Below are 24,965 nucleotides of genomic sequence, written 5' to 3' on the forward strand. Positions count from 1 at the left end.
CGACTTTGACGCGTCTGGAGCTACGTAGAGGTAAGCTTCTGCCCCACAATCATTCACCCCACCTTGTGAGCAGGTCTTGCGATGAGGTCAGCGTCTTGAAATACGCACACATGTAACTATAGTAGTCTCTCTCGTACTTTACATGTGGCTTGGTATCATAACAGTATATATTACTGTTTGTTTTACTCCATGATTCAATTTCACTTGATTGTTCGTCATTCTGCGCCCTGCCACTATGCAAGTAGCCAAGCCGGCTGACTAAAAAAAATACATCACCCACTCACCCCCAATCCCAACTTCAAACCGCAGCATCTCCATCTACGAAATAGCATCGCCATCTGAAAATATCCATATACCCGGCCCAAATCCAACACCACCAATTACGGAAAAGACAACAATCAAGAACCCGTCCTCCACACAGCCATCATAACCACGGCCACGAATCTCACGCCCATCATGGCCACGCCTCCAGTTCCACACGCCATCCCTACCCTACAGATCATCCCAACCACACAGTTCGCCTCCCACAGGTTCATCAAGCCCACCAAACGCATCAACGAAGGCCACCACGTCGCCCGCTTCCTCACATCCAAAGCCTACAGAGACATCGGCGCCTTCATCCTCCAACTAAACCACGCACTCTGCCCTCGAAACCAAGCCTCCTCGCCCATCCCCAAAACATTTCCCCTCGTGCCAGGATCGCCATCCTCCACGCCTTCCATACAGGCTGTCCAGCAGCTCCTATCTGAAATTGAGGCTCTCGTCGAACAAGCGCCTCCAGACCCAGGACCACGACGTTTCGGAAACGTGAGTTTTCGGAAATGGCACGCCCTTGTCGAAGAGAACCTCGATTCGCTTCTGGACAAGGGCATTCTCGGGCAAGCCTTAGCCACCAAGGGTGCGGATGGGGTCACGGCCAAGGATGAAGTAAGTGCTTATTTACTGGGCGCGTTTGGGAGTGCACAGAGACTGGACTACGGGACAGGCCATGAGTTGAGCTTTGTCGCGTTCGTGGGATGTCTTTGGAAATTGGGATTCTTCAGTGACGGAAAGGAGGACGGGGACATTGAGAGAGAGATTGTCCTCAACGTCATTGAGCCGTAAGTATTGCCTCGTCGCTATTTGCACAGTGGCCTATATGCCGCCTCGCTATTTTGACCGCACCCAAACTCGGACTATTCCAAACTTCCCTCTCGCATCTTGACCAGATCAACAAAGTTCATCAACTAAGCCGTACAGAATATTCAGCTAACATCTCAGCTACCTCCGCGTCATACGCACCCTCATCCTCAAATACACTCTCGAACCTGCTGGCTCCCATGGCGTATGGGGGCTCGACGACCACTCCTTCATCCCCTACATCTTCGGATCCGCCCAATTCACACGCCCAATCACGCTCGTGACCGAACCCATGCCCCTCGAGGGCTCCGTCAAGGGTGCCCCCAAGCCAGGAGATGTCACCAAACCCGCTGTTGTCGAGAATCTACGCCAAACAAACATGTATTTTTCGGCTGTCGGCTTCATCAATGACGTGAAGAAGGGACCGTTTTGGGAACACTCTCCCATCTTGTTTGATATCTCGGGCATTAGAGATGGGTGGGGCAAGATCAACAAGGGCATGATTAAAATGTTCAACGCCGAAGTGCTGTCCAAGTTTCCCGTGGTGCAGCACTTTCCCTTTGGGTCATTGTTTTCGTGGGATCCAGATCCTAGTGCTCCTGTTCCGGCACAGAGTGTTCATATGGTGAACCAGCCCATGGCGCCTGCAGCGTCTACCGCCGAAACCCTACCTCCGTCTGCTACTGGAACGGCCGCACCATGGGCACAGGCGACTAGGGTGCCGCCGCCTCCCGGTCCAGGAATTGCCTACTCAAGAGTTTCCACAGGACCTAGCACGGGTTCGTTCGCATCTAGACAGCCTCGAGGCGAGGGCCCTGGTTCGGGGTCTGCTGCAGCGCAAATCACTGTCACCAAGGCGCCATGGGCACGGGAGTGATCTGTACTTGGAGAGTGTCCATGTAAAAAAAATTAGACTCAAGACTTGGAGCAGCACATTGCATGGCACAAGGCAACTTGTAAAATGTCATGAAACTATGCACACAAGGGCGATTGGATGAAACTTATAGCATGAATCAAATCTGCTTAGACCATTATAGCGATAGACCCAAACAATGGAGGGAATTAACAACGCACTCAAGTACGATAACCGTGACGGTGTGGGGTATAAGTTGCATGCACATGGGTATATCGCAAGCCTTCCTCTCTCGTGGGTATCCAGCGCTTCAACGGAACAATGAACAAAACCAACCCATCTTGATGTAGCATCAACAGGCCCCCAAATCGACATACAATCCTCATGAAAAAAAAAAAACCCGGCAATCACATCATACCCGCTGCCGAGCGAAAACTGGAGCGAGAAACAGGCTTCAGCATGGCTTTGGAGTGATGAACGACAATATCATGTCTAGGCGGCGCGTCGGGCTTTATGCTGCAGTGGTGGCAGGAGCAGTAGCAGTAGGCTCGTCCTTGACTGGTTCAGTAGTAGGCTCGGTAGCGGACTCGTGGGCGGTAGCAGGAGCAGTAGCGGGAGCTTGAGACTTTGTTAACAGCTTGTCGTGAACGACGTGGGTATACTTGGAAACGAATAGACGCACCCGGAGCAGCTTCCTCAGCCTTTGTAGCTTCAGTCGTGGGAGCAGGAGTTTCAGTCTTTGGGGGGGTGGGTTCAGCCTTGGCCTCTTCCTTTGGAGATTCAGTGGCCGGTGTAGCTTCAGCTAATTAAAAAGAGGCTAATTAGAACCTTTCAGTATTTCAGACAGGCTAAAAAAGAACAAAAAAAAAAACACCGCGAAACCCAGAAACAATCATGCAAAGAAGGTCGGCTTACTTGCGGGAGCTGGAGCCTCTGGCTTCGTCTCAGTGGCTCCAGCCGTTGCGGCGGTGGTTGTGGCAGGGACAGGCTCAGCAGGCTTCGCGGCCTCCGTCTTGCTCTCTGTGGTATCGGCAGGCTTTTCAGCCTGGGTCTTGGAATCAGACTTCTTCTTGAAGAGAGTCTTCAGGCTAGCCTTGACTTTGTCAATAGCACCAAACGCTGCCACAAACCATAGTGTTAGTCCAACGTGTGGCAAAACGAAGCATGCACAGCAGGTGTCCAGAGGCCCCCCGACGAGGCAGGGTAAAACGTACGAATGCCAGGCATACTGAATGTCAGAAAGTAGCGATCAGATGGATATCACGAGGAAGGCCTGTAAAAGTCTGGCTGTGTCTTCTTGGTAGCGTAGCAAGTTAGCAGGTCTGGTCGATGTGCAAAAGCCCGGTTCCTGGTCTGGATGTGGTTGAAAAAGCGTGCAGGGCGATCAATCACTGGCAACACTGAGGCCATGTAGGATGAGAGGAGTGCAGGGAACGTACCTAGGTACCTTGCGACAGATGAAGCAAGATGATAACCTTGCAAGAAACGATGCTTGGGGATTGATGAGAAATTGATGGGCTGGTTGTTAAAGTCGGAAAAGTACGTTGGATAAGGCAGAAAGCAGAAAAGGGAAAACCAACAAAAAAAAAGAACAAAAAAAAAAGCAGACAGGCCAGGAGGAGACAAGAGAGGGAGGGAGCAGGAGGCACACAATCAATCAAGAAGGAGGGGACCCGGTCAATGGAAACGACACTCGGGGGGCAGCGGCGTCTGGGATTCCAGAGTTGTCGACTGGTTGGTGGTGCTTCAGCATCAAATACCTACCTAGGTACCTACCTATTACTCTACGCGCGCGGCCCATGGTTCTGGTGACAGCATAACTATTACAAGACAGGTCTTAAATTGTCACTCATTATTAGAAGTCTCATGTATTGAGTAAAACATTCTGTTTAGCTGTCTTGTGATAGATGATATCTAGAGGACAGTTACCAGAAAGCCCCTTGGCGCGCTATTAGGTACCTAAGGTAGTTTACTTAAGTAGGTAGTACTTGGTGAACAATATTAAAGTCAACCGCCAATTGACCGGACTGCTACTCGGTACCTCTGCACAAGCTGCAAAGCCGTCAATAAGGCAAAGCTACATATATACCTTGACAAGCTTTAAGCTGCAAGCCACAAACCGCAAAGCCAACGTTGAAAGACTGGCGCCAATCCGGGGGAGCTCCATTGCTGCTCAGGCATGTGCACATGGCCTGTCATTAGAAGCGTGTGGTCCAGATGCCACCAGGGTCGACTCTAGGAACGGTCAACTGGTGGAGCGCCGTTACGGAGTATTGACTGGAGCCAAAACCGATCAGCCCAGACTTGACAGCATTCAAGTGGACCAGACCAGCGACCGTATCACCAGACTGCACGTCGCAGTGCTAGCCGAGGTCATCAAGTCAGTCTCAAGCTCAACAATGGTGAATCAATTGCTGGCGTCTCACCCAGCCCACCGTTGATGGACATCCCTAGACATCCGTCCACCATGGAACCCTGGCGTCATTGGCACCATTCGCATGCACAAGCCCCTGCTGCATCTCTCGACGTCGCTTGTAGTAGTGCACGCCATGCTTGAGACGGTGGCAATAGACCATGTCCTCTCTTCATTTCCTTTTCCCCTGCAGTGTATTGCTCGAGTGGAGATCATGGACTTGGACTGGCCGATGCTTCATCTTGTCTCGACCGCGGCGTGACGCCACGCATTTCGAGGCCTGGGCAGGGTTGCCTGCTCTTTGTCTTTGTCTAGCCTTACTCCGTCCGCACTTGGTGCTACGAACTTGATCTTCCAGCAGGACGTGATGCCTGACCGAGTCAGTGGCTCACTGCAAGGGTTGGCCATTACCACGTTTTTCGACAACCTTGGACGGGCGCTCCACCGCCCAAAGACAGCTGTTTCAATGCACCAAATTACCAAATTAGCCGTCAAGCTTGGAGGTGCCTTGTGCCTTGCTCCCAGTACTGCTATTGGTGTATGTACTGCTGCATGGCTGGTGGGCCGGGCGGCCTCGATGTCTGGAGAGGGAGCATCACTAACTAATAAATTGTCAGTTTGCTGAAGCTCTTTGTTTCAGTATGACAAGACAGGTCCTATTCCCGCTGCCCAAGTCTTGGTGTGTGTTCACTAAGACAAGAGGCCGCCAGCCGCCTGTCTAGTCTGCATCGACATGCTGCATCCAGTCACCAAGTCGACACTTGTGGCCATGTTCAACCCAGGGTCGGGCATTCATAAGTCGAGTTCCCTACTTCTTACCTCACACTTAGCGAGCCTTAGTTTCTCTCCTCCCCATGTCTATTGTTTCCCACACCAGTCTATCCGAAAGCTTGGCGAAGATAAGACTATACCTTCCCGATTATCCAACGCAAGTGATGGTGACACTCAGAACTATGCCTAGGGACAACCAAAGACCACGTTATAGAGGATGAGAGGCTATATACTCACACAAGTGTAGTACATGAACCCGTGATTGGGCGGCTAAGCGCTATTGATGAAAGTTAATCAATATATATATCATCATCATTATGGCGGTAGCCGAGAATATCTCAGACAACGATTCTATTGCGTGGCCCATGACGTGTCGTTCGTGCCATAGCAACTGTTGTGCGCTCTCGATAGACTCGACCAGCTGGAACGGCAAAGGCTGAGGGAGTCCTACCTATGGTCAAGATCAACAGCACCGTACAACATCTCCGAGCTTGATCGATCGGTCAGTAAACGGAAAAAAGGGGGGACTATTCGCAATAAACAGTCAGTAATTTGGTGCAACTTTTTCTTCAGTGGCAGAGAGACAGTGAGGGAAGTGGTCAATAATTGCAATAAATGCTGATAAACTTAAAGGTCACCTGAATTGCAATTTCAGCGAGGCGACGCCGAGTCTCCCGAAGACTTGTATAAGCCATCAACCTCTTGGGTAATAAAGATGTCCAAAAAATTCCCAGAAGAGAATCCTGTATTAAATTTCGGCAGCCGTCAGATCGTAAGGATTGTATCGGTCGGCCCATTGCGCATATTTTAAACTTATGAAATTTATTTGTCGACATTGGCGATGCTCTGCTCCTTCCCTCGTAGATAGCCCTTGCCTCATAAAAGTTGCGCGACGATGGCTAGCAGTTACGCAAAAGCCAGCTCCTCCTCTGATAACAGTCCCTGAAGCATAATTCTCGTGGAATTAATGAAAAATGAGCCTTTCGTTCTCTTCCTCGTTTCTTATGATGTCTTGGTTCGAAGATGCTGGCAAACGCCCCTCTAATCGCCGAGCCCGTGGAGCCAACGAACACGCTGGACACCGCTGCTGGCGAAGGGGAATGAGGCTCACACAGAAAACGTTTGCTGAGGACCACTGGAAACGGGTTTTTGATTGAGGTGTTGGGTCAACACCATTAAGAGAACCCCCTAGTCTGTTGCTGGGCGAGGTACCGATGCAATGCCCGCTTCGGCTTTGCGATGAAGAGAGTCGTGTTGCACCACTGGGCACTCCTTACAAAGACCCATGGTGGCTCTTCCGTTGACCCAAACTCAAGACATGGCCAAGCTACTTCATTTATTCCACCACTACCTGAGAAGCTTATTTCGGTCTTTCTTCTCAAGAAGCAACGACTTGGCTAAATGGTGCTGGCTATCCCCCGACCCCGGGTATTAAGCGGAGGAGAACACTTCTGTATATTAGTTTAGGTCTACCTACTTCCAATCAAGCGGTCTGATGGTCTAGTGGTATGATTCTTGCTTTGGGATTTCTTATTCCTATATAGTATCCTTACAAACTGCAAGAGGTCCCGGGTTCAATCCCCGGTCAGACCCACTTCAATTTTTTTGTCGCTTTTTGTCATTTCCTAACCTAGAGCAACTTGCAGTTGGTGGTGGCTAGTAGGTTATGGCCACTTTTTGCGGGTGTTTGTCTGGGTGGGGCCGACGCGGGTCCCGGCCCCATCGGGGTTTTTGGTAGTTATGTGCAGCTTGTTTCAGGGTCAGCCAATACACGCTGCTCCGTACCAGTCACTGCTTCATTAATACCTAGCAGTAACCAACCAGTAAGGTTCTCAGACGGCTTGATGGTATCGCTGTCTAATTCCTACTTCATCATAAACTATGCCAACATGATGGATGGCATTGGTGCCTTGAGGCAGTTGTGAGAATGGATGGTTGGTGATGTGATAGACGTAAGTTAGTTACCAGGAACAGTGACGATAGTTACTTCCAATTTGGGCAAATGTAGCATTATTAGCGTTCCATTTACCTCAGCATCCCAGGAGTTGGTGGATGGCTTCGTTCCTATCGCCTGCCACTTGCGAGACTGGCAGGGCTTGACCAATGGTTTTTGGATTATCTTATTTGGCAGGCCTCGTGCTGGTTGCATCACCACGCTCTGCAATACCTACCTGACATGTATATGGGTGCGTGCGCATTATGCCATGGTAACGGTAAAGTGGAATTATCTATTTTCCAGCCAAGTCGTTGCAGCGTCGCATCCCGCATCGCTGAGGTCTATGCTGTCTCTTTCCAGTCCTACATCAGCTAACTGCACTCGTCTAATTGCTTCATCGACGCGGCTATGCACGTCTTCATCCCACTTACTCCGCTCCTTCATTTCCACAACGTTGACACTTCGTCTCATTAATTCGGCCAACTCTACTGCCTGGGCCTCAAAACTGTGGCCTTTTGGCTTTGCACGTTTCCTTGGTCGTGCACTCTTTGGTTTGGTAGATAGCTTCGGGATGGGCAGTGGAGCCGAGTCAAACAAGAGAAGAGTATCGGGAATTTTGAGCGTCGACTGCCTTGGTGGGAAAACTAGGTGGGATTTTCTTGGCGATTTCATGGGTTTTGGTGTAATTTCCTCATCGCTCGTCATGTTGTCAATGAGGGCTGAATGTTCTACTGTCATGAAGAATGATTGCGGCACAATTAAGCCTGGACTGTGAAAGAACAAGCTTGGGCTCGCAAACGGATCAAATAGGTTTGACGGCATGTCAAACAAGGCGGGCATTTGTTCTTGCAGCCTGTGTAATTGCGACCCTTCTTGGGGCCCTGGGGGAGCTGTTGTTGTCTTGGACCTTTTGGGTGGCCTGTTAATACGGTGGTCGGGGAGGAACATGGTCCAATTGTATATCCCGTTGTACGCAATGAGGCCTCTGACGCCGAATCTCGCGTGTGCGTGGGCCTCTGTGAGAGCTAGGGACGCGGCTAAGCTGGCGCCAAGGTATGATCCGTAAATGTAAATGTTGCGCCTGTTTTGAGCTGGCGGCAGAAAATTCTCAATGAGCCATGCAAAGGCAAACGAGGTGTCGTGGACCGGGGTCGGCCAATATAACGGGCTGAAGACTTTATTTACGATTGTGACTTCTGACGAGGGCTCTGAGAAGGGTCTCCATCTGTAATTTATACTGGCAACTGGTCGGTTTCGAAGAAATGGTGGTAGTTTGGATGCCGAGCCATCAGGTTGGGGGAATGGAGGCATGTGTATTATTAAGGGCTCAGTTGCAGAATTTCCAGACACGTTGAATAGGCTGGACACTTGTAAGCATTTCGTGGGTGGCATCTCAAACATCAATACAGCTACTGTAGGGTGACCTACTCGATGGTGACATGCCCTGCAGAACCGCATCGTATCTCTACTCTCTCCGGTGCCGCGCTGCTAAAGGATCTTGGGGAGAAGCCAAGGACGTCGACTCGAAGCAGCCGGCGGCACAGGCGCATGGTGACGCAGCAGCCAAGGACGAACAACCTGCCAATGTACGATGAACACGTAGAATGGCCCCTGCAATGAGGTTGGAGATTTGCAAAAGCCCCTACGATGGCTACCGCACATGTCAGCTCTTGATGTTGAACCTTGGTACCATGCCACGCCCAAATGCTCAAAGTACCTGGGGATTGGTGTCGGTGACGCAATAACGGGATTGGATTTGCTTTTCAGATGTCAATGGCACTTACCACGAGTCGACCTCGAAATCCAAGTTTTCGATGGCCAATGCAATGGCTGGCATGCTGGCCAGTGGTGATACGCGGGGTTTGGCGTCGGGACTACAGCATATGTACGATGCTGCGTGTGTCGATGTCGGTGCTTGGTGGTGCTGCTGGTCAGGTGGTAGTTACCCAAACAATTCTGGTAGGGCACGGGTAGATCCACATGAGCACACGGCCCTGTGGAGATCGCTGGAGTGCAACTGCCAAGCCGCCAGGAATTGCTTGTTCGATGGCTACCGTGGGCATGTGGCGAATCAGATACAACAAGCAGGAACGACGTCAATGGCGCCTGCTGCTTTCCCTCAACATCGCACTCCGTGGAGACTGCATGGCCGAGAACGCCAGTCTAGGCCGCCACTCAATCCCTTTTGCCCAAAGACTCAGACCTCAAGATTGACGGGGCCATCTCGTTTCCTCCTCCCTCCCTCCCTTCCACTCTTGTATCCTTATTTCCATACCAATGAACCATTTCCTCGCAGGCATATCCGACTCAAAACTCCGTACCAGTATTCTAAAGCCGTTTTCTGGGCCCAACCGAAACTCCGAAATCCCGAAACCTTCAACCTTCTGAGAACCTTTATCCCTGACCTAACTTGACCTGCTTGGTACTCTCTCTCTTCTCCTCGACACCTGTCATGCCTGCAGCATCACCAACCTACAGCTTCGTCTCTCCAACGTACCTGGATAGACAAACCAGCCTACGAGGCCCGACTCTGTTGAACCAGAGAGTCCCGGTCAGTGTCCTGGCACTCACATTCCCTTGCCATGGATGACGGCCAGCATGGGAAAGCCATTGAGCATCATGCTTCAGCCGCGGATAATAATCTCAGCAAGCAGATATCACGCCAACAACTGCAGCACAAACGCTCTCGCGAGGCACGTTTCCAAAATGACTTGGCACATCTTGTTCCTAGGTGAGTTCCTGTCAATATCTGGCACATCTCATTCATTGTGCACCGCACACCCGCTCACACAGCGTCCGCCTTAGTCGATGGTGGTTTGCTTCCTCTGCATTTCCCATGATTGCAGCTACTCTTGGCCCTGTCGCCTCGGCTTTCAGTATCTGCGCCTTGGGATCTCAATGGCGTCAAAAACTGGTCCCTGGCCAGAATGTTGATGATGCTGTATTTATACAGGACCCTGCTTGGTACGTGCAACTTTGACTCCAAAACCTAATTTGGAACTTGGCCTGTGTTTCGAGACTGGTAAACAAATGTCTCGGTCAGCTAATAACGTCCCTGCTATATAGGCTCACCATTGTGAATGCCATCCAGCTAGCCGTGGCCTTGGTCTCAAACGCTTTTCTTTTGTTGAATATGACTAAGAGAGTTCGCTTTAGTATTGCTCAACCTATCACAATCATTGGATGGTACGTCCACAACAGCTACCTGTCTCTGCCGCAACTCCGCCATTTCACGCTGACCTGGTTTGTTATAAATAGGTACATCTCTGCCATATGTCTTTTATCCCTCAATGCCACCGCTGCCGGTCCTCTCAAGTACAATCTCGACCCACCACAGGAGTACATCTGGTCACAAGCTTTCTATTACGGCATATGGGCGGCCATTCTGTACTTTGTTGATGCCTCACTGATGGTCGTGACGTTTTGGGGAGCCTCATCAGGTCATTACCCTAAGGACTTCAACCTTACTCGTAGCCAACGTACCCTAATGCTCCAGACTATCCTCTTTCTGATGTACCTTCTCCTTGGAGCCCTGATCTTTTCGAAAATCGAGAACTGGAGATACCTAGATGCTGTTTACTGGGCCGACGTGACGCTCTTCACTGTTGGTTTTGGAGACTTTGCCGCGAATACGACACTGGGATGCGCGCTGCTCATCCCATACGCTCTCATCGGGGTTATCAGCCTTGGTCTCGTGATTAGCTCCATTCGAAGCATGATACTCGAACGTGGAAGGCGTCGACTGGATGCTCGGATGGAGGAGAAGAATCGGAGAAGATTCATTCGCGCAATGACAAAAAGTGGCCACGATGAAATCCTGAGCCCGATTGACGATGATACAGTCTCAAACTGGGGTCCGGAAAATGCTGGTTTGCCACAAAATGAATTCGACCGCAGAAAAACCGAATTCCTACTGATGCGAAAGATCCAACAACAGGCCTCAATCCGTAGAAAATGGATGGCAATGGCAACATCTACCGGCGTGTGGATTTTGTTGTGGCTCGTTGGTGCCGTTATTTTTGTCAGTGCTGAAGAGCCATATCAACAGTGGAACTATTTTGATGGCTTCTATTTCTGCTTCATTTCGCTAATGACTATTGGTTATGGAGATCGTACGCCGAACTCGAACGCCGGCAAGTCATTCTTCGTTTTCTGGTCACTATTAGCATTGCCCACCATGACGCTTCTTATTTCCAACGCGGGAGACACGGTTGTCAAATTTGTAACGGACGCAACAATTCGTATTGGCAACATTACAATCCTGCCCGGCGAAGAAGGCTTCACGGGGAATGCAAAATATGTTGCCAATCGTGTTTCGTTTGGCCGTCTCTTCCGCAGTGCAACCATTACGATTCGGGAGCACGAAAGGGAAAAGATAATACATAAAAAGGCGGAAGACTTGACGGGTTTCGACCCCAAAGATGTTAAAGACACAGAAAAACAACAAAACGAATCCAGCCACAGTGGTGGCTCGGCTTCTCACGGACACCAAGTGGACAATGAGGAACGTCAAGGAAAACACAAACTTTGCAAAAATACCGAAACTCCCGCAGGCCGGCCTTCTTTAGCACAAGTACAAGATCTTCTCGACGACCTACCTATTGGCACGGAGCTACATCTACTACTCGTCAAGGAAATTCAGACTGTGTCCCAGCACCTTAGAGAGCCTGAGCCGCGGCGATACACGTTTGAAGAGTGGGCATGGTATCTGGCCCTAATAGGAGAGGACGAACGGGACCCGTTGAATCACCGAAAAGTGGTTCCTAAGGTGAAACACAGACGGACCAGAAGACACAAACACAAACACCATAATCATCATCGCGACAAGGCGGCTGAAGGCCATGGTCCACCTCAGGATGAAGATGCCGAGACAATTGCAGCCCCACGGCCGTCTTTGCAGCTCGTAGCACCAACCCCAGCCCAACTTCCTGATGCTGACTCCCGTCTCCAATGGTCTTGGGTAGGTAATCGTAGTCCTCTCATGGGTGGACAGGAAGAAAGTGAATGGATTCTAGATAAATTGATGGAAAGACTTGAAGAGTCCCTTTGGGAAACCAAAATTGACGAAGACGATGCCAATACGCCATGAATGTATTTGCGTTGGGAAACAGGCGTTTTGGGAGGAATTGGACTAGATACCCTATGATTTTGAACCTGGAGTTGAAGGAAAGCACTTGGTTGTCATCAAGCTCACACATTTGAAGACTAGCTATGGAGTTTTACGACGGACGGCATATGATATATCGCCACGTTGCTTGAAAGCATGTATTAACAAATATGTCTAGTAGCATATGTACCTAGGTATCTTTTGTATTCTGCAGATCCTTTATCAGTACATGGCTGCATCTGGCACTATCGTACAAAATATGCAAAGCAAACATCCTGTAAAGAAAACGCCTGTCTTCATGTCTGGGAATGCAATATTGTATAGCCCGCTGTTGAAAAGAAGAAGAAAAAAACGCTAAGATGCTAGTTCTTTCGTGTACAATATTCTCCAAATAGAGACATAGCAATGCAGGTAAATGTGTACAAGTTTGATGCTCGGATTATACGCTGTGTTGTTGACTGATTCCCGACAAATCAGTTACCACCACCAAGGAGAAGCCTTCTGTTCCGCTTAATCACAGCATTCAGGCCCCTCTCCAACTTCTCCGTCTCCTTTCGAGAAGCTGCCAAACGGACCTCTGCATCCTCAACACTCATCAGAGAAATGCCACCAAGACCATTGGCAGGACCGATTTTGCTGGCATCAGCAGCCGGTGCGCCGCCGGACGAGGGAAAGTCTTGCATGGCGCGCGCGCCGTCAGGGGCACTATAGATACCCACGCCAGCAGCCGCATCTGGGCCATAAAAGTAGGGAGCCAGGGCGTTGAGACTAGCTGCCGCGGCATCACGAAGTGGAGATGCTCCCTTGGGGAAGCCCATGTTTGCAGCATCCAGGTTAAGGCGTGGCAGGACATACTGATTGATGTAGCTGAGGGCATCTTCTCGCTGTAGTTTGCCAATAGGATCCTGGGACTGGGGCTGCGCTGTGGCAGGAAAGATGTTGGGACGGCCATTCGGAACCGCGCGCCCCTTGATGAGAGAAAAGGCTCCGCTACCTGGCTGATGTCTGGGGGCAACAAAGGCACCTGGATTATCGGCCGTACTGGCGATGGCGGCTTGCAGGTCGAGGAAGGCATCTTCTTGCTCGGGCGTCAAGCCGCGGATGCAATCCCCGTTGGGTGTGATGAGCATCCTGCTGCCATCAACATGGAATTGTTTACGAACCGGCTTGCCTGCTCGAAGCGCTGTGAGGTCATCATCTTGGATCTCGCCACATTTGCAGGCATAGTCCTTGCAATACACTGACTGGCTTGCGCCATTGGCAGCCTGACTAAGATCAGCACGTGGCGAGCTGCTGCTGACCGGTCTGAGCAGCAGCAGCTTGTCCAGAGCCGAAGTCCAGAGTGAGCTCTTGATCTCTTGAAACACAGAGGCTGGCCCAAACTGCTGTCTGTCAGCCGGATCTGACGACTCAATGGGCTCAGCGGGCACCGAGTTGCCAGGCTCCGCCAGCTTTGACGGTACTGCTGGTGGTGATGCTGGCGTAGGAGTTGGCTTTGCTTGGCCCTTTTCCATGTCCATTTCCTTCTCTTTATTCTTAGCTGCTCTTTTCTGCATCGTCCTGCTTTTAAAATCTGTCTCTTCAACAACCTTAGCATTCGTAGATTCAGGTTGTACAGGCACCTCTGACTCGGTCTTCGAAGACTCAGGGGCTGAAGCGGTTGGAGGGGTTGGTATTTCCCGAGAAACTGTCGCTTTTGCGGGCTTCTCTTTCTTTTGTTTCTTCTTGCGGCCAATGACTGGTGCATGCTCCTCAGGCTCTGGTTTTGATGCCTCGGCTATAATCCTGGTCTCCTGCTTGAGAGCCTCCTTTCGCTGCTTGCGTTGCTGGCTTTTTGTAGTAGTTCGCACGGCGGCAGAACCAACTTTGCTTGGCGGAGGCGATCCTGCACGGGATGCCGATATGGAGGCAGACATTATGGAAGCTGTGTCACTAATCATCTCGCTTCCTGGGGTGTCTGGTCTATGCGAGATAGAGACAGCCTTGGAAGCCACCGACTGTACGGGGGAGGGCAGTGCAGGAGACTCTGTAGCCCTGGGAGTTGGCATAAGTCGCAGTGTTCGGGTTCCGCTGCGATGGACTGGCGAGGGAAAGCTAGCTGTGGCCGTTGGTAGAGGAGGAAAGGTCGATGAATCTTCAAGCGGCTTATCCGTGCCTTGAAGATCATGGCTTGCGACAGATTTGTCCGACGGCGGCTGGATACTGATAGTGGAGGGTCTGTTCTTGATGGAGTCCGACACCATGGAGGCAGGGTGATCATGGCTGCTAGCTGCCTTGTCAACCATTCCGTTGGCTCTCTTCTTTGCCGCTGGGGTGGGTTTGGGGGTTGGAACGACTGGAGTAGCCGGGGACTGAGTTCGAGCCTTGATGGATTGTGACGACCCCAAGGCAGGGAAGTCCTCATCTCCTAAGGGTGACGATACTGACTGTTGTTCAAACTGAGGCTGCGACGTCATGTGCTTCGATACCCTAGCTTCAGACGTAGACGGCCTGCTATTGCTTGTCGCCTCCAAACCAGGAGCAGTCACCTTTCGTGGAGTCTGAACCGGCGTAACAGTACCATGCTCCAAACCAGGTGGAGGTGCCGTGGACAATGTAGGTACGGCTTCAGCTTGGCGATGTTGGCTCAACGCCGGGGACGCCATCGCTGACATGGGAGCATTTACCATTTCTGGGTGGATGGCAAACCCAGGAGGTGCAGACCGCGTCATTCCCATATCAAAGCCGAACCCTGATCCAGCGTAGACTCCTTGTGGTTCATCGGAAACCAGGGCATCGACCGAACTTGTTGCTTCGTCTAACGAAAGTAGCTCGTCCTCTAAACAGCATAAATGTTAGCATGATGCCAAAATGAACTTCTTCTTACGCAATACAGTCAACACCGGCTGAGTCTACAATACGAGGCCAGGTTTTTGGTACATGAAAGACAAACAAACAGTTGCAGATCATCCTACGGCTTCCATCATCGTCTTCCACAGGGGGACAATGAAGGGAAAGGCAGAGTTGGAGAGAATAGACAATATTGTTATATTCTGACCAAAGATGCTACCCTCTGGGGGCGTTGCACCATAATGTGAGCTGTTAACGTACATAGAAGGGGTGTAATGTGTGCTTTGTGGAAGACGATGATGGCTTGCCTGACGTAACCCTCCAATTTCATTCTAATGCAACAAGCCTGTAACCGACGCGAGGCAGGCCTAGAGCAACCCAAAAAAAGACTTAAAAAAACATTATTGAGGTCGATACTGTGTCACCTCTCTGCGCCATTCTGATCCCAGATAAACCAAGAAAAAGGGCTGACGCCCTGTGCAAAAACCTGCCGCTCACCCTGTGTAGGGGATACTTGCGGCGACCACGCAAATGCCTGCTTGATCAAAACAAAAAGATATGCATATCTTTGTGCTCCTTGGAGCAGATGCAGCCCCCATTTCCCGGTGGTTATACCGTAACATGCTAATGAAACGCCAAAGCCAACTTGAGAAGTACATGAGGAGCGAAAACAGAAGAATTGGCTCGTTTCAAAATATGAAAGTCAAAGGTAGTTAAAGGGGAGAAAAAGACATAAACCATGGCCCCATACTGTGTAGTCCTGTTTTTTCGACTACCAACGCCCGTAGCCGGTGTTATACATCATGTTAGGATTGTACCCACCTTGGCTCTGACCACCACCGAACAGTCCTTGTTGCCCGGCAACTCCGGCATTGCTCTGTGACTGATGCTGCATTCTTGCCTGCAGGATACTCGGGTCGGCAAGATCTACTAAGCCACTCCCCCCTGAGGAGGAAGTGTTAGCATGTCTGTGCTTCTTGCCCTTCTTCTTCTGCTTCGAACCAAAGTCTTGGAATGCTCCAGGATGGTTGCCGTAGAGCGATGCCAGGAGGCCAGAAGCAGGAGCTGGGGTGGAGGTAGAGGGTAGTGGATACTGGTTTGAGAAAGAAGAAATCATGTACTCACGCTTTCCAACATCTTGAGGCTGGGTGCTGCCTCCTCGATTGCGGCCGATGAGAGTTTGGAGTAAATCGCCAGAGGAATCCTTGTGAGCTCCGCCAAATCCTGAGCCGGTGCCGAAACCCTGACCAAACATACTCGGCGGTGTGCCTGTAGACTTAAGACCAGGCGGAGGGCCAGGCATGGATGTGGCATAGAACTGGTTGCTCGACTGTGACTGGAAAGAGCTGGGCATCATAGACGACTGCTGAGCCATGATCCTCGGGTTAGCAGCCAGTTTGATATTGGTAGTAGAGTTCCCAGCATCGTTGGCGAAGCTGAATCGAGAGGATTGGCGGTTATGGCCCGGATTTTGAAACGGGTTCTGAGCAGAAATACCAGGCGGCATTTGGTCCGTATAGCCAGCTTGTAATCGAAGTGACGCCAGCTGTTGCGGTGTCATGACTCTCCCAATATTACTAGAGCCCTGAGGAAAGCCGGAGCCACTCGATGGTGCGCCATAGAGCCCGTCTGTGCTCCCACGCTGAATCGGAGGTTGGGTACTAGACTGTCGTTGATCAAAACCGTGGACATCCCTGCCGAGCTCTCGGTCCTCAGGTTCGCCGCCAAGAGCAAGACTGCCCCCAGTTTCGGGTTCGCCTTCAGATGGTGCCTGTGCTTCAGTCTGGTCTTCCTGGTCGATTCGAGACTCTTCGTCCTCCCTCATAGCCCTTCGCTTCTCACCGCCTCGGATGTCAAACATGGGTGGATGAGTATCATCACTGGCATTAGCGGTAGTGAAGACTGGCAGCTTGCAGACTTCCAGGGTCTTTAATAGAGCAACGAGAGCACTGTCTGTTGTTTTGGACGACCGCTGCTCCTTCTTCTCCTGAGAGGGGGTGGAAGTTTGAGCCTGCGTCCCGTGTGGTTGTTTGCCTTTGTTCGCCACAGGCTGCTGCGCAGATGAGGCATCAGCGTCGTCTATAGCCTCCTGGGTAGCCTCCGTTGTTGCTGGTAGCGACATGGAAATAGCTGGACTGGACGCTGCACCGCTAGTGGCGTAACTGCCTCTCCGACTGCGCTGAGGATATCTAGCCCAGTTTGCAGACGACGGCAGTGCAGATGAATCAACGCCATTGTCAGACCCATCTCTACTAGTGGTACGCACCATCGGTTGCGAAGCAGGTGGAGGTGGGGTTGGGTGCGAAATATGTTGTCGGGAAACTGCGCGAGATGAGCCTCCGCCACCACCTGGCAATGGCCTTTGTGTATGGATACTGTTCATAGATGAGAGATCTTGCCGAGTGTAGCTATCCTCCTCATCTCCTTGCTCGTGAAGGAACATGCAACCAGGATTATTACACTTTTCGTTCTTCAACCAGGCAGAGCAGTACTTGGTCGTACCATGTTGAGCTTTTAATATCCGGTCGCCATTCTGAGAGCCGTGTACTGCTATGATGCATTTTGTTGCTTCCTCGGGCTTTTCGAACGTTACGTAGATGCCGAGTGAATGATGTTGCCCATCTGGACTTTTGCGGTTGCTTATGGATATTTTCTGAATATTGCCATACTGACCGAAAAATTCGGGTTTTCGTAGAGTCTTGAGCAATTCATCTTCACGGACCGTTGGTGCTAGTCCGGTTATATAGACTAGGTTCTTCTGAACGACTCGGACGCCGACGAGGTTTTTACGGTTCTCCTTTTCGGCTTCGCGTTTTTGCACTTCTTTTTGTCGTTGCTCCTGTGCTCGCTTCTTTTGGTTTTTCTGAATGTTGGCGCGAAACTCGGCAACTCTAAAAAGCATGTTAACATAACTTCACGCTCGTACACACGTCAGGTAGACTAGGTTTTGGCAAAATGGGATATGGAGAGGGCACTCACTCTTCCTGAGTAACGACCTTCCATTCTATCGTCTTCTCATCGTACGGCCGTCTGCAAGCCGGACACAGGCCGTTCATGTTGTTCTTTATATTATTGAAGCAGAACTGGCAGACCTGCAGGGCACTGTTAGTTTCAAGACCGACCAGGGCGTCGAGCCGCTGAAGGGAAAGGTAAATGGACGAACCTGGTAGCCGCAAGGACACGGTCGAAAGTTCCGATCTGATAGATCGAACTCCTCGATGCACAGAGGGCTGTTGTTCACAACGTCGTAAGCTTGTGCAAAAGTTGGGTGGTACCTGACACGCGAACACTTGAGGGAGCGCAGTGCGGCTAGGCGCGTATGCGTCTGGAGATCCAGGACGAGATGAGACTTACCAGACATCTTCTTCCTCTTCTATGAAGGAATCTTGCGGTGCCATTGTGTCTTTCTGTAACGTGCTATGTAAATATCAAAGAAGAGGGGAGGAGAGTGAATATTAAGGCGTTGGTATGTAAAGGGTATGCAGGACAAGGAGGGCATTTGGGCAGGATAATGATCCATCCGGAAAGCTTTGGAAGAGAAAGTTCACTATGCATTAGTCCTAAAACGGTTTAGTGCTCAAGATTGCCTCACGTGATATGAGCTCCTTTGTCAGCAGGCCGGATGTGCGAAGTACCCAATGGCAGGGCCCAGATTTGCCTTTTGTCAACGAGCTACATTCTATCCCCGGCAAATCCTCGGACACTTTTATGCTGTAGCAGTTCGTTCCCATCTCCAGATGATCCCGAACTTGAGGACCATCCCCGGGAGAGCCCACCACAACCACCACCAATCCTCCTCTACGGTCCGCCTTGGAATTCGCAGTGTCAACTGGCCTCTAATTAGGCATACAATTCGGCCATGGCGACAAAAATGCCTCGAAGCCGGACACTCGTCTCGGCTCTACGGCCTTCAGCGGCCGTCAGTGGACAGGGCGTCCGCGCCTTTTCTGTGTCGGTCGCTCAGCTCGTCAACCTGCCCAAGGAGGCTGAGAACTTGCGAAAGGCCCCTCGGGATCAGATTGGGGTTCTCAAGGCGCCTCTTGTCAATCCAGCCGACAAGTACCAGAGCAAGTCGGACAACATGCACCGATACGGATCGTGGCTGATGGGCTGTCTGCCCAAATATATACAGCAGTTTTCTGTCTGGAAGGATGAGCTTACCATTTACATTTCGCCCTCGGGTGTCATCCCCGTCTTCACGTTCTTGAAGTGTACGTTTATTGCGATATATTGCTTTCCGCTAAATCGGGTTGCTTCAATGACGTGGACGGTCTTCGCTAATCGCTACAAACAATATAGACAACACCTCTGCTGAATTCACACAAATGAGCACCATCACCGCATGCGACTTCCCCACCCGCGACAAGCGCTTCGAAGTAGTGTACAACCTCCTTTCCGTCCGCCACAACTCCCGCATCCGTGTCAAGACCTACGCCGATGAGGCCTCTCCTGTCCCCAGTGTCACCAGCCTCTACGACGGAGCCAACTGGTATGAGCGCGAGGTCTACGATCTCTTTGGCGTCTTTTTTGCCGGCCATCCTGATCTGCGACGCATCATGACCGATTACGGTTTTGAAGGTCACCCGCTTCGCAAAGACTTCCCCCTAACGGGCTACACTGAGATCCGGTATGACGAGGAGAAGAAGCGAATTGTTACCGAACCCCTTGAACTTACGCAGGCGTTCCGTAACTTTGAAGGTGGCTCTAGTGCATGGGAAATGGTTGGTCCTGGTGAGGATCGTAGACCGGATACTTTCAAGCTGCCTACGCCTAAGCCAGAGGAGAAAAAAGAGGAACCCAAGAAATAGAGAGCGGGCTTAGCGAAGGGAAGGCATGGAAATGGAAACCCCTTGTACTGTACATGATTTTTCTTTGTTCTCAATGAGGAATTTGCCATTATTGGCATGTATTACCGGCAATTTCGACTAAATCAAGCTTGACTGGTGCTTTGTGATGATTATTCAACGTTAGCACATGCTACCTCCACTTGGTATTTCATATCAAAGCATATCCGCCATGCTCTGGCCCCATTGTACGTGTCAGTGCAGCATTTACAGCGGGGCCAATTAACTCATCATATAGTAGCGATCATCCCCAAGTCAGTGCCGAAAAACACATGTTTAACAAGGACAAAGAAGCTTATAGTGTCAACTTTGACAACGACCAAGGCCAGTCCTTGTATTATGCCATATCCTGCATCAGTCTATATTCTCATTGAGCAACCCAAACCCTTTCACGCGTCACTTTCCACGCACTGTCTCGACTTCACGAAGGAAGGGGAGACTGAACGACATAACCGCATCCAGCAGGCTATTCTCGCCAAATCATACATCAACCAAGAAGGAGGTGAAGAAGAATATGAGTGGGAAGAACAAAAAGAGTAAATATCCACAGCCACGTGCCACATGTGGACGGCCGGCCTTGTCGAGGGTGGTTCGACTTGAAGCACAAAGAAAGTAAAGTACACAAAGTAAAATAGACATGCATAATATAGACTCGTTATTTGCGCCCACCCTCTAAACCTTCGCCTTCGCTCTATGTGTGTGTGTGTGTTGTGTTGAAGTCAACCCAAAGCATTAACCCGGGAGACTTGTGATTCTCCTCGTTGCAAAGCGCGGAAGTGGAAAATTTTGACTCTTTAATTTGCAAGCACGCTGAACCTCCCAAAAATAAAACTCCGTCGAATGCTAGAAAATTCTGTAACTTTGTATACAGCTGTTGTATGTGACCCTTGTCAATGGTGTTGATTTGCTTCGGCTTATCGGTTCGGTTCGTTTCATTTCTGTGGAAGGAAATTTGGAAAGGTGATGTCACAGACGATCATATAAAGTCTTTGAAGAACAAGGAAAGATACTGTAAGTAAATGGGGTAATTGGAGCCATTTGATTGGTTTCACCACATACTGTTGCCACCATGATGCCGGTGGTCTGAATCACCACCTTGATATTGGTAGTAATCCTTGACACTGTGGCCATATCCGTCTTGGTTGTCATAGCTGTAATCTTCTTGGTTATCACTTCCGTGCTCATCTTCGTAAATTTGAGCTTCATCAACATAATCCACTTGGCTCTCAGATCCAGACTCAGCATACTGGACAGCAGCCTAGATTATGCGTCAGCGCATGGATATTCTCTAAGGTAAAAGATCAAAGCCTTACTCTGTGATAGTCAAAATTGTATTGCTCCAAGCTATTGTCAGCATCCTCGTCATCCATTTGCTGTTGTGCAAGATACTCTTGCTCTTGTCTCTTCCGCCGAGCCTCCTCTTCGAGTCGCTTCTGTTGCGGAGATGTCGGTACGTTCATTTGAGGATGCATAGCCTGGACAATGGCCAGATAGCTGTACATGAAATTACTGAGCAGCACTTGGCTGAGAAGCGGTCGACGAGGATTGGCCAGTTTGATATGAGCCATTCGATAGATAGCTCTCTCCTCCAACAACGGGAAACGTGTCCAGTTGTAATCCACGTCGGGCTGCAAAGGCTTGTAAACCGGCTCCTCAGGAACTTGGAGGTGCTGGCTCTTTTTGCCAGACTTTTCCTTCTCTTCTTTCCGTTTGCTACCGCCGAAAATCGAGGAGAAAATGTTACCATCCTTGTCTTTCTTGGAGTCGCTTTTTCGGTGGCTTTCTTTTTTCCGCTCCTCCAACAACTTGTTGTCAACGTTGTCCCTATCCAGGACCAGACTTTCACGTCCCTTCGCGGGCGTCTTGTCAATTGAGCTCTGAATAACATCAAGCCTAGCATTGTCAGACGTTTTGTCAGACGATTTTTCAGCAAGCGCCTTGGCCTTTGCCCGTTTATTCTCCTCTTTTTTCTTATCCTTGTCGTCAGTAACACCCTTGAACCATTTCCATGCACTTCCCGATTTGCTTGATGTGCTGGAAGCATCGTCGTCCCTGTCTTTTTTTGATCGTTTGTCGGACTTCTTGTCAATTTGGCTGAATGTTGGGATAACAGTGAGGTTGTCAGTTCGTGATGCGTCGCCGGTGAGAAGAGACGATGATGGTGATGCGAATTTGTCATTATACGACGGTTGCTGTGAAGGCGGGAGAGGTTTCGATGAGTACTGAGCCTGCTGGTTTTGTTTTTGAAGGGGATAGTTATTTGTTACCGGCGTTGAATGTCTACCGGCTTGGGGACCAAGTGAATCTTCCACAACGACTTCGGGTGTCTTTGGCGTGGATTCGGGTTTCAACGAGCCAGTAGTCTGTGATGAGGACCGTTGGGGAAATGTCCCCGAGAATTGATTGCTTGCATGGCCTGGATCGTCGTTTCGCGGCTCACCCTCTGGAGGTGACGCAACGGTTGGCATCGAGATTGCTCGGACATGGAGCTGCTCTTGCACCGGCGGTGATGTGACCCTAGCGTCTTCTTCGTAAGGAGAAGAGCCGTCGTTACCTGGCGAGTCTTGACAAAAGTCCCATTGCTTTCTGGCCGATCTTGATGGCCTCGAATAGTTTTCTGACAGTGGCTCTTGAACCCTGTCTGGTGTGTGTCCCCGTAACCCGTCCCTTGGAGGTACACTTGGCAGACCCGGCAATTCACCGTCTTGTTGCTTTTGGGCCAGACGCTTTGAAAATGGTACTCTGTCGCCAGATCGTAGACTACCACCCTTGCGATACGTCGTTCTTGTCGATCGTCTCAGCCCCATCCCAGGAGCCATGGGAAGAATTGGCATATCATCAGTGCTACCCTCTTCTCCACAGGGGGTATTCTGTACTTCCTTGGCAAGCTTTTGAACGGCACGAGTAGGGTCCTTGACCAACTCATCAAGGCTTAATTCGCGGTTATGGCTGCCCGCAGTTGACCGTTTGCGCTCCAGGCGGTCTGCCCCGTCGACATATCCTACTGCTCCTTGCCCACTGGAGTTGTCAATCTGCCGAGAGAGCATTGATTTCTGGCGTCTCAGGGACCCCGAGTTGCTGCGATTCGGGTCACCGCCTTCTGCAGAAAGAAAAGACTCGCCTGATCTCCTTCTAATCGACTGTACACGGTTCTCCAGGAAGGACTTGAATTCACTCGGAGCCAGTTCGGGGTGAACTCTGGCTGGGACCCATAAAAGCCTCGATGGATCGTTCTCGTCGTCATTGCCAGACGGGGCTATGACTGGCATTGCTGAAAGTCCGATAGGTGGCATATCCGGATCAATACTGTTTCCGACATCCATGGACATGCGCCTGAGAGCTTGCAGGTTGCTCAATTCCTGCGCGATATCATTTGGGTTGTCAATGTTGGTAAGCGGAAACTGCGAACCCGCCTCGCCGGCTTGAACATCGCGTAGTGACAAAGCCGGCGATGCAGGCGCTTTGGAACCTCCTTCATACTGCATGCTGGTTCGACGGTTCGGTGAGGGGATGTTCAAGGTTTGTGATTTTTTAAGGCTCTCGCCATGTTCTTCATAGGAGGACTGTGTGGCGTAAGGTTCATCCGACATTGACCGCGTCAAGGGCTTGCGGGAATCGTATTCCATTTGCTGCTGATGTCGGGAGCGGGCATGAGCATGGTGCTGCGAGTCGAGATGGGCTGGTCGTTGTATCTGCTCGTGATACGAAGATCCATCGATAAAACTTAATGGTCGACCGCCAGTTTCGGACCCAGAATCGTCCTCATCGCCATACAGCGTCCCTATAGCTTCTGTGACATGATGGCTCGGGTCTGAGATTGAAAGTTGACTTGCATGACCGCGACGGCTGCTAAAATTTCCCGCAGCTTCATCGCGGGGTCGAGATGAGGTCTGTTGAAAGGCATCAGATCAGCAAACAATACAGGAGGAGGCGATCTGAGTTGGAGCATATTGCTGGGTCTTGTCCCTTGGGTTTGAACATGGCCACTCCGGACAGATAGGCTCTGGTGCTATCAGTCTACAAGCACGATTTTCAATCTTACCATCATCAAGGGCAAAGTAGAGGGCTCTCTAGCTGCCGGCGAGGTGCTGTGAAGTTGTTCCAAACAACCTACTTGCACAAGTCAACCCCCGCGGCGTTTCGTGGTAAGGAGGCCGACTCCTGTCATTCACCAGCGGACAACGAAGCGGGACAGGTCTCGCAGCAGTTGCCGATGTCGAATTGTCGACAACAGGGCGGCGAATTAAACGCCTCCCTAGCCCGGGCCTTGCTGTCGTCGGCGGGCTTTATAGTCGCATGGGGGATACGAGGCTTTGAGTGGGCGGACTGTCGATGCTCAAAATGGTGGGGGGGATTTAATTAGGAGACGGTATGCAATGGAAAGCCGGCCACGGAGACGCTGAACGGATGATGCCAGTGACAATGAAAGAGTTGGATACCGACGAAAGAGGACAGGGCTCGGCGCGTCTTGTCGAGGGAGTCGTTTCTAGGACTTGGTCGTGTGGTCGTCAACGGTCAGTTCGATATAGTCGTGACTCGTGAGCGTCTGCAAGTTGGATGGGAAGGAGAGTTGTCCGTCGACGTGCCACTTATTACTTGAGCCCGGGACCCAGTCACTGCCGTGTCGGACTTTGTGCTGCGCCGCCTTCTCAAGTTGTGGACTTCCAAGTTGGGCACTTGAGCATACTGGCATTAATGCACTTGGCGGCGCCTCAATCATTCTGGCGCCGCCAATTGACTCGAGGCTTTAGCAGGCTTTAGCCCGCAATGCAGTGCGTCACGTGGCCGTACGGCGCCAATTGACGCCAGATGCACCTCTGCGTCACATACCGCCGGGGCGGTCGGGGTGCTGGAAGCCGCCAAAAGCAAAGCAGACAGGGGCGGACGGACCACTAGGGCTGAGTAAGATACTTCAGTTCAGCGCACATGTGGGTGCACTTGGATGTACCAGACGGGGGTTCACCTGATAAGCCCCGACTCTAGTTGTCAAGCATCAGACCAGCCTTGGATCTTTTCACGGCGCATATCAGACCAGACGACTTGGCCACCAAGAACGACGCTTGGTTACGGTGTTACTCGGTAGACTGGCTTGC

General features: G+C 50.8%; 7 protein-coding genes and 1 non-coding gene across 13 annotated transcripts; 4 read left to right on the top strand and 4 right to left on the bottom strand.

The window, feature by feature from the left end:
• Window positions 1-137: 137 nt before the first annotated feature.
• J3458_000343 (uncharacterized protein) lies at window positions 138-4,088 on the bottom strand. The gene is made up of 5 exons (XM_007811531.2): window positions 3,412-4,088; window positions 3,187-3,268; window positions 2,888-3,091; window positions 2,655-2,774; window positions 138-2,590 (listed from the first exon to the last, which is right to left on the bottom strand). Exons 2-5 carry the CDS (start codon window positions 3,197-3,199, stop codon window positions 2,484-2,486), a joined length of 444 nt encoding a protein of 147 aa, XP_007809722.1. The 5' UTR covers window positions 3,200-3,268; window positions 3,412-4,088; the 3' UTR covers window positions 138-2,483.
• Window positions 157-2,175, top strand: RRD1 (Serine/threonine-protein phosphatase 2A activator 1). The gene is made up of 2 exons (XM_007811530.2): window positions 157-1,100; window positions 1,261-2,175. Exons 1-2 carry the CDS (start codon window positions 457-459, stop codon window positions 1,994-1,996), a joined length of 1,380 nt encoding a protein of 459 aa, XP_007809721.1. The 5' UTR covers window positions 157-456; the 3' UTR covers window positions 1,997-2,175.
• Window positions 4,089-6,645: 2,557 nt separating the features above from the next.
• Window positions 6,646-6,749, top strand: J3458_000344. The gene has a single exon. It is a non-coding gene; the product is annotated as a tRNA-Pro (tRNA).
• Window positions 6,750-7,123: 374 nt separating this feature from the next.
• Window positions 7,124-9,030, bottom strand: J3458_000345 (uncharacterized protein). 2 transcript variants are annotated; one of them, XM_066116080.1, is made up of 3 exons: window positions 8,877-9,030; window positions 8,521-8,743; window positions 7,124-8,452 (listed from the first exon to the last, which is right to left on the bottom strand). In XM_066116080.1, the coding sequence occupies exons 2-3, from the start codon at window positions 8,640-8,642 to the stop codon at window positions 7,381-7,383; spliced, it is 1,194 nt and encodes a 397-aa protein (XP_065977961.1). In that variant the 5' UTR covers window positions 8,643-8,743; window positions 8,877-9,030; the 3' UTR covers window positions 7,124-7,380. The 2 variants fall into 2 exon arrangements, with proteins under 2 accessions (XP_065977961.1, XP_065977962.1); XM_066116081.1 differs by having other exon boundaries at window positions 7,124-8,743.
• Window positions 9,031-9,173: 143 nt separating this feature from the next.
• J3458_000346 (uncharacterized protein) lies at window positions 9,174-12,334 on the top strand. 2 transcript variants are annotated; one of them, XM_066116082.1, is made up of 4 exons: window positions 9,174-9,823; window positions 9,898-10,056; window positions 10,159-10,278; window positions 10,351-12,334. In XM_066116082.1, the coding sequence occupies exons 1-4, from the start codon at window positions 9,675-9,677 to the stop codon at window positions 12,179-12,181; spliced, it is 2,259 nt and encodes a 752-aa protein (XP_065977963.1). In that variant the 5' UTR covers window positions 9,174-9,674; the 3' UTR covers window positions 12,182-12,334. The 2 variants fall into 2 exon arrangements, with proteins under 2 accessions (XP_065977963.1, XP_065977964.1); XM_066116083.1 differs by lacking the exon at window positions 9,174-9,823 and having other exon boundaries at window positions 9,837-10,056.
• On the bottom strand, window positions 12,326-18,520 carry NOT4 (transcriptional repressor general negative regulator of transcription subunit 4). Of its 2 annotated transcripts, XM_066116084.1 has the most exons (5): window positions 18,383-18,520; window positions 18,192-18,258; window positions 18,008-18,120; window positions 16,154-17,919; window positions 12,326-15,017 (listed from the first exon to the last, which is right to left on the bottom strand). In XM_066116084.1, exons 1-5 carry the CDS (start codon window positions 18,424-18,426, stop codon window positions 12,673-12,675), a joined length of 4,335 nt encoding a protein of 1,444 aa, XP_065977965.1. In that variant the 5' UTR covers window positions 18,427-18,520; the 3' UTR covers window positions 12,326-12,672. The 2 variants fall into 2 exon arrangements, with proteins under 2 accessions (XP_065977965.1, XP_065977966.1); XM_066116085.1 differs by having other exon boundaries at window positions 18,192-18,520.
• A 206-nt stretch (window positions 18,521-18,726) lies between these two features.
• On the bottom strand, window positions 18,727-24,528 carry J3458_000350 (uncharacterized protein). Of its 3 annotated transcripts, none has more exons than XM_066116088.1 (3): window positions 23,915-24,513; window positions 20,932-23,762; window positions 18,748-20,859 (listed from the first exon to the last, which is right to left on the bottom strand). In XM_066116088.1, exons 1-2 carry the CDS (start codon window positions 23,918-23,920, stop codon window positions 21,174-21,176), a joined length of 2,595 nt encoding a protein of 864 aa, XP_065977969.1. In that variant the 5' UTR covers window positions 23,921-24,513; the 3' UTR covers window positions 18,748-20,859; window positions 20,932-21,173. The 3 variants fall into 3 exon arrangements, with proteins under 3 accessions (XP_065977968.1, XP_065977969.1, XP_065977967.1); XM_066116086.1 differs by having other exon boundaries at window positions 19,558-20,859; window positions 20,932-21,130; window positions 21,186-24,513; XM_066116087.1 differs by having other exon boundaries at window positions 18,727-21,130; window positions 21,186-24,528.
• Window positions 18,888-19,836, top strand: ALI1 (putative NADH-ubiquinone oxidoreductase 30.4 kDa subunit, mitochondrial; the record flags this gene model as incomplete). Its single annotated transcript, XM_007811535.2, has 2 exons — window positions 18,888-19,239; window positions 19,328-19,836. The coding sequence occupies 2 exons, from the start codon at window positions 18,888-18,890 to the stop codon at window positions 19,834-19,836; spliced, it is 861 nt and encodes a 286-aa protein (XP_007809726.2).
• Window positions 24,529-24,965: the final 437 nt, after the last annotated feature.

Source organism: Metarhizium acridum (genome assembly GCF_019434415.1).
Source record: "Metarhizium acridum strain ARSEF 324 chromosome Unknown scaffold_1, whole genome shotgun sequence".
Lineage (NCBI taxonomy): Eukaryota > Fungi > Ascomycota > Sordariomycetes > Hypocreales > Clavicipitaceae > Metarhizium > Metarhizium acridum.

Coding starts and splice junctions, on each gene's coding strand:
- NOT4 (XM_066116085.1), bottom strand. CDS start 18,389: ATGTCTGGTAAGTCTCATCTCGTCCTGGATCTCCAGACGCATACGCGC. Junction 17,920..18,007: donor AAGGTCGTTACTCAGGAAGA/GTGAGTGCCCTC, acceptor CATGCTTTTTAG/AGTTGCCGAGTTTCGCGCCA. Junction 15,018..16,153: donor GCCTCAAGATGTTGGAAAGC/GTGAGTACATGA, acceptor TATGCTGTTTAG/AGGACGAGCTACTTTCGTTA.
- J3458_000345 (XM_066116080.1), bottom strand. CDS start 8,642: ATGCGCCTGTGCCGCCGGCTGCTTCGAGTCGACGTCCTTGGCTTCTCC. Junction 8,453..8,520: donor GCAGGGCATGTCACCATCGA/GTAGGTCACCCT, acceptor ACAAGTGTCCAG/CCTATTCAACGTGTCTGGAA.
- RRD1 (XM_007811530.2), top strand. CDS start 457: ATGGCCACGCCTCCAGTTCCACACGCCATCCCTACCCTACAGATCATC. Junction 1,101..1,260: donor GTCCTCAACGTCATTGAGCC/GTAAGTATTGCC, acceptor CTAACATCTCAG/CTACCTCCGCGTCATACGCA.
- J3458_000343 (XM_007811531.2), bottom strand. Junction 2,775..2,887: donor AGAGGCTCCAGCTCCCGCAA/GTAAGCCGACCT, acceptor CTTTTTAATTAG/CTGAAGCTACACCGGCCACT. Junction 2,591..2,654: donor GGCTGAGGAAGCTGCTCCGG/GTGCGTCTATTC, acceptor CAAAGTCTCAAG/CTCCCGCTACTGCTCCTGCT.
- J3458_000346 (XM_066116082.1), top strand. CDS start 9,675: ATGGATGACGGCCAGCATGGGAAAGCCATTGAGCATCATGCTTCAGCC. Junction 10,057..10,158: donor TTTATACAGGACCCTGCTTG/GTACGTGCAACT, acceptor CCTGCTATATAG/GCTCACCATTGTGAATGCCA. Junction 10,279..10,350: donor CCTATCACAATCATTGGATG/GTACGTCCACAA, acceptor TGTTATAAATAG/GTACATCTCTGCCATATGTC.